General features: G+C 50.9%; 2 protein-coding genes across 2 annotated transcripts; both read right to left on the bottom strand.

The window, feature by feature from the left end:
- Window positions 1–5,880: 5,880 nt before the first annotated feature.
- On the bottom strand, window positions 5,881–7,634 carry SLS55_001737 (uncharacterized protein; the record flags this gene model as incomplete). The annotated part of the gene is made up of 2 exons (XM_066773226.1): window positions 5,881–7,191; window positions 7,626–7,634. 2 exons carry the CDS (start codon window positions 7,632–7,634, stop codon window positions 5,881–5,883), a joined length of 1,320 nt encoding a protein of 439 aa, XP_066635793.1.
- Window positions 7,635–8,519: 885 nt separating this feature from the next.
- Window positions 8,520–10,776, bottom strand: SLS55_001738 (uncharacterized protein; the record flags this gene model as incomplete). The annotated part of the gene is made up of 2 exons (XM_066773227.1): window positions 8,520–10,744; window positions 10,770–10,776. The coding sequence occupies 2 exons, from the start codon at window positions 10,774–10,776 to the stop codon at window positions 8,520–8,522; spliced, it is 2,232 nt and encodes a 743-aa protein (XP_066635794.1).
- Between the last annotated feature and the right edge of the window lie 1,005 nt (window positions 10,777–11,781).

Raw genomic sequence — 11,781 nt, forward strand, 5'->3', positions numbered from 1 at the left:
GGCAGACTGGGGGAAGAGAAAGGCAGTCACGGCAGAAACGGGTGAAGACGACGGCGGGTTTTGACGCGCGCATCCTGTCAACGTCTTGATGGCGTGCTTGCCACGGCCGCGTCTGCGCTCTGGCTGGTGGAGGCTCCTACTTGCAAAAGGGCCCGACGACCTCCCGACCGAAGGCTCGCACTGCAACGCCATTCACACGCTTACATTTGCCGGAGACAACGCTCACTGCCGACGGGTACGAGCGCGGGGCTGCAGACGTCCGCGGAAGGGATATGCATGGGGCGTTGGGGAGGTGCAGAAAGGCTTGGAAATGACTTTTGGCGGCGCATGGGCAAGCAAAACCAAGGCTTGCGATTGGTGTTGGCGAGGGCTTGATGGGTGTGTTTGTGAGGGCGCCCCTGCCGCGCTGCGATCACGACATCCGCCGCCCGATCACGACATGCGCCTGCCTGCGTTTTCCGACCGTTGCATCCGACGCCCACAGCAAATCGAAATCCGACCGTCTGCCATGCGAACGCCTCTTCCGGAGAGAAGATATCCCAAGCCTTGGGATGCATTTCGGCGCCGGACTTGGGACTTGGCGGCGTGGGCAAACGCGCACTTGCCGCCGTCGGCTTGCTATCGTCGGCAATTCCCTGCGTCGTGGTTTGTATGCCCGCTAATACCGCAGTCGAGGCGGCGCGCTCCCTGCCAGGCAGTTATCATTGTGTAAAAAGTATATGCGCTGCGTTCGCCCTCAGCAACGTCCGCCACGTGGAGTAAAGCTTCCGGCGATGATACCATTGGCCCACAGCCGCCTCCGACCGGCCTCTTCCGACTTCAAATACGATTCCTGGTCTCGGAGATTGGTTCGTTGGGTCCGCTACGGTCTCGGCTTGGGTGCGAGCTCCACTGATGCGAGCGCTTCTGCATGGCGGTGACGATCGTTGATGGTGGTGAGTCCGCTTAACGCCGCAATTTCAGTTGGCCCCACACGACTCGTGCCCCGAACCCAACCGAATGCCAATGAGTCGCGCCCCAGCTTTCAACACCACTTGACAACATCACTTCTTTCGGCCGCTCTCCTTCCCAGGCAATGCGTAGGTGCACGGACGCAAGCGAAAATGCATGAGCTTTTAATCAAGTAAATGCATTGATACGAGCTTGCCAAAGCTTCGTATTCTGTGACGGTTCATATTGGGCAACCTTACAGATACCGCGGGCCTGGGCAATGGAGTCTGCTCTGTCGTATTGTAAATCACTGGCCCGTTTCGATTCCAACCATTTCCATGTTCTCATGTTGCTCTCCTGCAATTCTTTCGTGGCACACGACGCAGCATTGTAAAAGATAGATCCAGGTGCTTCCGGTTTTCTGCCAATAGCTTATAGTAAGCGTTGACAGAAAAGACCACGTTAAAGTGGTGTGACAAGTGAGAGAGCTCTGAAAGTGATTGGCACAATGTCGAAAATGTTAGCCTTCAAGCTTCGCCAGCGCTCATGCATACGTGTAGGACTTCGCCGCTTAAGTGACTCAAACCGCTCTTCTTCATCATTGAGTAGAGCAACTTGGGAAATATATCTGTGGCATCCTCCTGAACCCCCCGCAGTCCTTCTATGGCATCATCCGCTTGTATTACTCTGTCCAACGGTACGTGCAACATAAGAACTCAATGGAGCCTGCATGGTGCATATCTGTTGGAATATGAGCATTGATAGCAGTAGATAGCTTAGTCAGCGAGGAGCAGGGTATATAAGCGACCCCCGTGGTAGCCCTCTTCTGCTCCTCATGCCACTCCTCCAACAGTAGTACCAATTCATCGATTTTCATCGTTACTCCAACAATATCACATACCGTTCACTTGAGCTTTACTAAAAAATTGCCCTGTAATCATTCTCGAATTCAATTTCTGCTATGATTCATGCAGCTGTTACGTTAATCCATGGTATCGGTGGAGATTTCCTCTTGACTAACTGCCTATCGTTTGACGTTGCCTTCCCTGTTTTTCATCCTACTTCCATTACCTGTAACTCCGCTGTTTTCGATATGAACGTTGAACGGACCGCCTCTCACAGACTCATCTGTCATGTTTGCCCTCTCATTGGTCAAGTCCCCACTAGCTTCGACGGTGGAGTCCTTGATTATTATGCTGTCACCACCAGGGTGCTTCTGATTTGGAGGCATGTTATTCTGTTGCCACCTTGTGTCCTCAGTCCTTCGCACGGGGTTAGTCGCTGACTTCTTCGGGGCCTCCTCCCTTTTTCTGCCAATGTTCGAGGTTTCCTGACAGTGAAATAATCAGCCTTGCCACCCTCACCCAATTTTCGCTTTGCTTACTCCAGTTGGATTGCTCTCAGCCATGCGCCTGATGTCGATGCCAAGAGTACCAGTGAGATAAAGCACCAGGTTACTTTTGTCTGACTCGATAATGCTGAACTGCTTGAGGATTTCGTTGTCTGCTTTGCGAGCCTTGAATGCCTTCCAATACCGCTTTAGCGATTTCTTCTTGATGTAGATGAGGTTGTGATTGAGCGTTTTCTGAAGACGGGTGATGTTTTCTCGCAGGCGAGTCAAGCAATTCTGAACCTGATTGTTGCGGTGGAGGTCGTGCGCTTCAAGCGATTTGACGACGAAGTGAAGAAAGTCCAACGTTCAATTTGGCTCTGGATTCGTCGAGGTGCTTCTCGGAGCTCTTCACGAATACTTTGAATGAGGGATATGATCTCAAATATATAGACGGAAGCCTGAGAGGCACTGGCAGCCGCGCCAAAAACCTCCAGTCCCGACATCTCATGGTCGCCGGATTTGCCAGTCGGACTCCCCACGGCATACGTGGCTATTTCAAGGCAACGCCGTGGTAGAAAAATTTTGCTCAAGTCCTATTCGTGTCTCCCATAGTGTCAGCCGCCTCACTGCGAGGGCTGTGAGCCTTTCGGAAGGTGCGAAAGGACAAAATGCGCCTGAACCCCGCCTTCGAATACACCCTGGATAACCCAGCCCGAAAGATCGACCAACCAGTAAGGCATGCAGTAACCAGCCGAGCCGGCCTCTCAACCAACTTTGCCAACGCCAAGCAATGGCAGCCTACCATAGCCTTCTTCCAGCCTCTGCCAAATCGTGTGCATTGCTTATGCACCATGTGGACGAAGGGGGGCACGGCCTCAACTGTTTTGGGTTTTGGAGAGCGGGGCTGACGTTGTGTAACTCTTCCCCTTTGATCATAGGTGCACCTAATCATTTCGCCATGCAGGCTGACAACAACCAAAGATAAGACCCTTGGAGAAGATATAGACCGAAGAAATTCCTACAGAATATCACTGTCGTATATCATAGATTGAAATAGATTGAGATGTTCGCTCTGTTCTCAGCGCATACACTCTTGAAGTAGTGACGTCGATTTAGCCAAGTGTCCTAGTGCGTACAGCGTGTAGGGCTGCCGAAGCCGCTAGCGTACTTACTGGAGCCGTAGTTGGAAGTAGAAATCCGCCTTGCAGGCTGCGCCTTCTTGCCTTGGCAGTCGATGACCGGTCTGGTCGCCTGACATGCCACGAACAGTTGCCTGATGGGCCTGTTATAAGTGTGGTCATTCAACTATGCAGCTAAAATCTGCAGTACACGCAACCTGAGCTTAATTGATCGCCAGCTAATGTCGGATACTGACAGCCCTACATCTATCTCACTGCAGGAACTCGACCGCAGTGGAAATCGAGCCAATGGAGACATAGAAAACAGACAGGCAAACCAGAACGAAAGAGCCCAGAATCAAATTACCGTCTGCTGCGCAGACTTCAATCGGAAAATGTTACGGGAGCTCTTGATTGGCGCCGGCATTATCATTGTTATCGCCTTGGTGCTTTCTACGGTCGTACCGATAGAGCTACAAAAACGTCGAGAAGAGGAGCAAGCCAAGTATATGCAACAACTCCTCTTCGACAGCGACATGACATGAGCTAACAGACTCCGCGCGACCATAGGGACACGACGTCAGCTGCGCCACCTCAAGCACCATCTACGTCGCCAACGGCACGAGCGACGGTTTCCGTCTCTCGTACTACCGTCACCGTCACCCCGACTGGCAGCAATGCTGTTGCCGGAACCCAAACATACACAATAACAGAGCCTGATGCAACGTGGACGGCAACCTGCAGCTGGGGCTGCCCCGGATTCAAGTGCCAAGGGGATACGGACTGCGCGGATCCTTTCCCTTGCGAACTACAAGCAACTCCACCTACATGCGCCTCAACATACATCCTTAGAGCCACATCTATTGGCACTTTGTAGCAGATTCTATCATACTCCGAAGCCAATGGCGGCTGGCATTGTTCAATAGGCCTGGTACTCACTCGAGTCGACATTTGGAGGGTAGGGCCAAGCATCTGTGGCACAACGCGACTGATCAATTAATAAGACGTTGAAGGGATCAAGGCTACAATCGCTCACCGGAAGCGCAGGGTATCTATGATGCATTTACCTATCGTGCGCAGCAACTTATGCGCCTCAACTCTTGCGGTTGAGGCAGAACATTATTGGTGCCTCAAGCCCACGAATTGTATGTGCAAGTTGCCACCGAAGGCAAATTTGGCGCGCTGCCTTGCGATGATTCCCTTGCAGACCAGCCTTGCATTGCCCCGCTACTGTGGATACCTAACGGCGGCTATGCCCGCGTGGGGACCCGCAGCATGCAGCCTGCTTGCCGCATCCACTACCCAGGTAATTGGAACTTTTCGATGTTGAAGGCAGCCTTAACATCCGTCCCCATTGATGAGTATAGTGAGTCATAGGAGGCTCTATACTATCGGAAGGCAGAAAACATACATTCCGAGCAGACAAGGCTTGATTCACTTGCGGAGTGACAAGTGATAGCCTACCGTCCGGAAAGCTCTCTTGGGTTGCCCAAATTGCTTGTCTATCGGGCTGTGCACTTGATCTCCGCATTCTAGCCTCTCCACTCATAGTTCTATCATCTCCGCCGCGCCACACAGTGGCTGCATATTGCACATTGCTGTGTTGGGAGTATTTGTGGAGCCTGCGGCACCGTTTTCATATGGCATGTGCTTTCTCAAGTTCCGTATATTTTGTCCCGTACTACCGCTTCACGTGCAGATATTCCATGTCAGCAATCCACGAGTGTTCGCTCTTGCTATGAGAGAACTCACCGAAGAGTCATGTTAGGATGATGGCTGCATGCTTCGTGCACGACTTGTTGTCATTAAATGAAAATTCATACTGTTTTCTCTCAATCACTCGTAACCAACTCTCAACCTTTCGCAGCCAAAACAGCATCCGTTAGTGAGGCATGCAGAAACTTCCTACGGCCACACACCATATCATCCAACCGCGTACCCACGAATCGTTGTACTCCTGATCCAATATTAGAAAGCTTTATGTTGTATAACTTAAGCTTCTATTTAGCTGTACGGAGAACTTTCAGGGAGAAGCGGCCTAGTATCACTCGGGTCAAATCATTCATCATCATCTAGTTGCTCAAGTTAAGCAACATGTGTCCAAGGGTAGACGTGCAGGAATATTGGGATCGCCAGGTCACAGATAGTGGCATGAAGAACACCCTAGGTAGTCAATATTCCTTATTGTCAAAACGTTTGTAGGCAACTCAAGTCTTACGGTGATCCAGAATAGGGTCAGGAAGAGCGGCTAGAAACACTTGCAAACTAGAATATGTTCTGTATGCGATTTGCTAGTTTATATTCCCTAAACATCAGACTCCCGAAATATTCGATATGTTTCACCAACTTTGCAAGTAGATATGACAATAAATAGAGACAAACACCCTTCAATGGACAGATACTAATGATTCTGAGAGTTACCAAGGTGTGCAAGCTGTTTATGTGTGGCCTTTGGCCAGAACTAAGTTGTAGAAAGCACCCGTTATAGGCAAAGTCGGGTTATGCCAAACCATGAGAAATCTGATAGATTCTGTCGTCAGGATCCGTCTCTTCATAACGTCTGAATCCTACTTCTGGCTTTCTGAAAACTTGACCCGGTGCTGTAATGGTTGCTTTACTATCCATATCCATTGAAGGATGTTTGATAGTGGCATCCGTCCTCTCCGTAGAGGGGATGGAATCGGGTGTCATTGGTCGCAACTTTCCGAAATCCCAGCGGCTTCGTGGACGTCCTCTTTTCTCTTCCTCTGTCGCTCGCTTGTTATCGTAGTCACTCCTCTCCCCTTTCCACCACTTCGTCTCATCATCTTTCAGGTCCCCAGGGAAGAACTCCTTCACCAACGGCCTAATTATATCAAATCGGCGTCCTCTGTTGTATTCATCGTCGTTCTCAAGCTTGATTTCCAGGTCCATCAGCGCATCCATGACTTTGTGGCCGTAGATCACCTCCTTGAACAGTAGCGATATAGGTTGGCCTTCAGGGCTGATGGTGAATCCGGCAACGAAAGCGTTCTGAAACATACCCATGGCACCAACAATGAGTAGATACCAGGTGTTCGACTGAATTCCGGCTACCAGAATCAGAAGCATCAGCCAGCAAAGGGCGAAGAACGCACAGACGATTCGGGTAAGCCAGAAGTCCAGTGGAAGGCCATTGAAAGTGATTACTTGCGGATTCTTCTTGCTGCCACGCTTGAAGATTCCCCAGTGTTCCCATGGGCGCGTTCCGCGTGGGCCTTCAGAAGCAGCGAGACGCTCAAGATCCATTCCCAACCCGGTGCCTCGCACGATGATGATGTCTTTCGATCCATTTCCGGCAGTGATGGCTATGGTCTTGTCGGACTCGCGCGTTGTTGGGAACTTTTCGGCTTTCCATTGAGGTAGTATGCCCATGGCAGTGGCCAGTGCTGTTCCCGCTGCTGTTACCAGTAGTGAGCTCCAGTCTCCGTAAAGCGCGAAAGGGATAGCAGCAACTGCGAGTTGAAGAACAGTCACCGTCAGGTGGACTGGGCGGATGATATTTTTGGGGGTGTGCGGTGACGGGTCGTAGATGGCGATTCGCATGGCTCTGCTTTTTTCGTACTTTGTCTTCACCCTTCTCGTCATGTAGGCCTCGTTATCGCGCATCAGGCGTCCGATCAACCAGCTCTTGTTTTCTCTGTAGTATCCGTTGCCCATGTTGATGACCTTGCAAGGGTAGTCCGGTGTCGGCATAAGTCGACCATCCCCAAGAAGATTGACCAGCGACATGAAAGAGTATGAAACCCATCCAAAGCTGAAGCACACCGGAGCTGGTCCCGAGCCAGATACCTGTGCCATGGCCTTCTGCACGATATCTCCTCCGATGATCAATAAAACAGATAGAATGTCGCTCGGATTCCGGAACTGTGCTCCCAGCTCGGTGATAGTCGGGCTCAACGAAAATATCCCGCTCGTTGACCGGGATTGCACACTGGAAAATCCAGGCGGAAAGGAAGCGTCAAGCTCTAGCTGAGGTACATGAGGTGGAGCCATGGCGTAAGTTGCGCTCTGCAACTCTGGGTAGCTAGAGGGAAAGAGCGGCCTTGTCGCTATATTGCTGGAGGACACGTTCGGACCAAATACTTAGCCTTGCGGGGCTGAAAAGCCCATTTGAGCCCCGAGATAGCCTTAAGCATTTTCTCAAGGCTGATGCTAATTACTATTACTCAAGAGTAGCACAAGGCGGGGCTGATTACCGTAGCAGGCACTTCACATGCACCCACAAACAGCATTTCAAAACCGGCTCAGACAAGGCAACGATCGCACAGTTGTGTCTGTCGTTAGCGAGTGGCTGGAAAGCCTCACCGGCAGGCCCCCACTTTGTCACACGCTCTGGGCCCGTAATCTGCCGCACACCATCAGGGATCTCCAAATTAATGATCATAATAAGAAGCAATACTTGGGCCAATTTTCAGCCTCAGTTTGGATAACACAAGCCGGAAGCTGGGTCTCGCACGTCATTCTGCGTGGCTTCATATCAACGACGTGGAAAACAAAAACAAAGTGCGCCTTGAGCCCAGCAAGTTGGAAGTCCGTGGGGTTGACGGATGAACTCTGATCACAAGGGCGTCTGCATCAGGTGCCCATTATCATCTCCGTGACGCCACCCGGGTAGAATGCTGACACGCAGACTCGGCACTGCTATGCATGTCTCACTCATTGGATCCGGCCAACCGGATGATCACCGTTCGCGATGCGTATGAAGTACGCCATGCGCCAAGGTGCCACAGCCACGGTAATGCCTTTGTCCAATGAGGGAATACGAAAAAAAAGAAAGCAAGCGCGGAACCGAATGCTGAAACAGGCAGCTCTCATCGTGGGGCTCATCGTGCATCAACGACTGGGTGTCAGCCCGTCCAATGGTGTCAGCTGAAATGCTTACTGGCGTAAGATCCAGCCTGACGGATGTCCGTAGGCTGCCGCAGCTGACGACGATTTTCCATGGAAGCAGGCTGAAGATAAGCAACTTCGGCTCTTGCCTCCCTCCCCTCTGGCTTGTGATCATCGCTTTGGTGGGAGCATAGGATCATTGCATATAACCTGAAAATACAAAGAGATGCTCTGGGCAAGGACTAAGAGAATCAAAAGATGTTGTAGGAAACCAGCTTCCACCATGATCAGTCGGGTGCAACACAACCTGAGTCCCGACGATGACGACCGCTCAACGCCTTCTGCATATGTGCTCTCGGCTTTTTTCCAGCTGAGCTCTTGGCCCACTCCTGAAGCTTTGCCTTCATATCCTTGCTCTCAACGTGATCCTTCCCAGCTAGTCTTTCCATGTTCTCAAGTGCCTTTCGAAGCTGATTCTCTGCCTTTTTGTCTTCCCCCTTCATTTTGAGAATCAATGCAAGATTATACCTGCATGTGATGGTATCTCGATTCAGCTCCCCATATGCCGGGTGCAATTTCAGGTTTCTTTTCACCTCTCTTTGAAGCTTCTCTGCGTGTGCATACTCTGCCTTCTTCATGTGAAGAGAAGCCCTGTTTGATTTGACAATCATGTCGAAAAGATCCCGCTTCGTAGAAGTGATTGAGCATCTGTTGTCCAGTTCTCTCTCAATCTCATCATATTCGTGTTCCGCTTCTTTGAACCGACCCGACTTCTGGTAGATGAATGCAAGATCGTTTCGAGTAGCGAGATGATTGCTCTTGCCCTTCGACTCGCTGACAAGTTGTTCTTGGAGTTTCGCAGCCTTTTCATCCTCACCAACTTCCGCTAAAACATTGGCGAGGTTGCCCTTTATGGAAAGTAAGTCAAAAGCGGGAAAGCTGCTTGGTGATTGGGAAATTGTATCGTGAGCGCGCACCAACTGCTTGATAGCCTCTTCCATCTGGCCCACGCACCAGAGGATCGGAGCCAGTTGCAGTCTACTCCTGAGGACATCTGGATGTGATGTGTCGAATGCTTGAAGCCGAGCTTCCAGAGCTGCGATCCCTAGTCTGCGAGCATCTTCCCAGCCACCAATGCTGGCATAGCTCAAAGATAACTCATGTTGCATAGCGGCGATCTCAGGGTGCGAGCTACCACTTCTAGGTCGTCGTCTTATCAGAATGTCGTGTAAATCCCTCAAAAGCCTGTCGTCAACCCTTTCCTCCTTGTCGCGCTTGATGAGATACTGTTCGAAGCGTCCTATCAAGATTTCTGCATGGTCTTTTTGCAGAGCACCCGCGTGGAACTTGACGGCTTCACCGATGTGATCTTCCGAGATTTTGAAAAGCTCATCGGAATGTCCCTTGGCCTCTTTTCTCGATTCGGGATCTTCTTTCGAACTGGCCTCAGTTCTGTATCTGCTTGCAAGCCTCCTTGCCACAGATGCTATGACTTTGTTGGCTGTTGCAACACTGAAGGTTCCACGATTGTCTCCCGTTGTCTTCTTCGAATCAAGGTATTCGCTCACGTCTCTTACTTGTCTTTCGGCGTCTGAAAAACTTCCCGCGTTGAAGTTCACGCTGGCAAGTCGACTTCTGCTGATCAGGGTCGTGTGATGGTGCTGTCCGAGGATCTTTTCGCACTTTTCGTGGACACTCCTCTGGAACTTTTCCGCGGTAACCGTGTCACCAACTAGGTCAAGTAGGTAGGCGAGATCCACTTCACTCTCAAGTGTTTGCGGATGGTTTTCACCAATAGCGGACCTGTTTCGTACAACCAAACTTTCTGCGATGTCGTGGGCTTCCTTCCATCTGCCTTGGGTAAGGTAGATCTTGACCAGAGTTCCGACGAAGTCCAGGGTGAAATAGTGTTCGGAGCCGAGGTGATCTGTCATATATCTCAGGGAGTTCTTGCACGTCGCCTCGGCTTCACTGTATTCTTCTCGGAGTAAAAGTAGTTTCGAATGGAAGTTCGAAGCTCTGAGTGTGACAACGTGATTTGGGCCCCACACCATCCTCATTTGGTGAAGGATATCTTCGTTCTTTTCGAAAGCCTCATCGATGTAGCCAAGCTCAGTGCGGGTTTTGACAAGCCGGAATTCGCATTCCAGCAAGGCCTTCCTCGTGTTCTCAATACGACCCTTCAGGTGCACTATCTTCTTGGCGACAACCTCGTTTTCCGTAGAAATCATGTTGGATCTTGGATTCAAGGAATGTACATCATCTTGTCGATACTGATGCTTCTCGTTCTGGATTGCCGGTCGCTGTTCAGTGGACTGGAGATTTCGTTGTTGGGTTTCCAGGGTATCCAGTTCCAGCCTCTGCGTGTCCAACAACTTCTTGCACTCGTGTACCGCATTGGAAGCCTTTGTATCAGCATTCTTGGTGTCGCCCAAGAGCAGCCAGAGAGATGCGAGTTGTCCAGAGTTCAAAATCATCTGGACCGTCTCACACGGACCACGATCGGGGATGTCTTCGTAAACCTCGTTGATGGCGACCAAACATTGTGCGGCTTCTCTCCATGCTTTGGAAGAAGTGCAGCATAGGCTTCTGCACTGAGCTAGTACGGACCGAAGATTCAGTGATGGCTCCTCGCCTGCGGCCATTGACACTGCATCCAGTACCCGTGAAGCATCCTCAAATTGACCGAGACGAATCAAAGTACTCGCAATGGATATCTCGATATTGTCGTGGCGATGAAGGGACATCTTATCCGAAAGTCGCTGCCGGGCCCTTTCATACCACTGCAGAGCCGATAGAAGATTCCACTTATCAAAGTAGACAACAGCAATCTTCTCTTCCTCCAAGGTGCTATGACTCCGTTCATCTTTTGGTAATGGAATTGGCGAGCTCCGAGTGGCATATGCTGTGGGGCGTGGAGGTATCCCTCGGTCTCCCACATGGGGCTCCTCAATAATCGCAGGCATTGCAGAGAGGTGGCTTGACATGTCTGGCTGAAAACTGTTGCCGAGCGTTGTTCCTGGCTCCCAACTCGGACTGAACTCATCAGGTGCCGTTGCGGCTTTCCTCAATCGGAAGATTCCTGGGACATTGCGCGGAGGGTGAGTCTTCGTTCTCTGTGGGGCTTGCAGCGGCTCGTTGCGCTCAAAACAGCAGTTTACACCAGCCAGGATATCGTCTGGGATTCTCAAAGATCCGTTCTTTGTACCTGCTTCAGATCTAGTATGCTCCAGATAGAGCCGATTCACCATCTGAGGAGTGACAAGATTAGCATGTTGATATAGCTAAGGCGAGAACACTTTGGACTCTTACCGGCTTCCCGTGCTGAAAGACGTCTTTTTCGAGAATGGACTCGAATTTTCCATGAGTATCAGTCGTTGGTCCGTCGATGGTGTCAGAGAAAGGCGCGAAGATGATACCAACGGTATTGGACAGGACATCCCTGACGCGCTCTGAGATGCTGTTGCTCTTCAACGACCCTCCCGACAAAGCCAACTCGAGTGTCCGGGCCGCGTCCCCACAGCCCAGAAGAACGATACGACAAACCTC

Source organism: Diplodia seriata, assembly GCF_021436955.1.
Source record: "Diplodia seriata strain FDS-637 chromosome Unknown scaffold_2, whole genome shotgun sequence".
NCBI classification, from domain to species: domain Eukaryota; kingdom Fungi; phylum Ascomycota; class Dothideomycetes; order Botryosphaeriales; family Botryosphaeriaceae; genus Diplodia; species Diplodia seriata.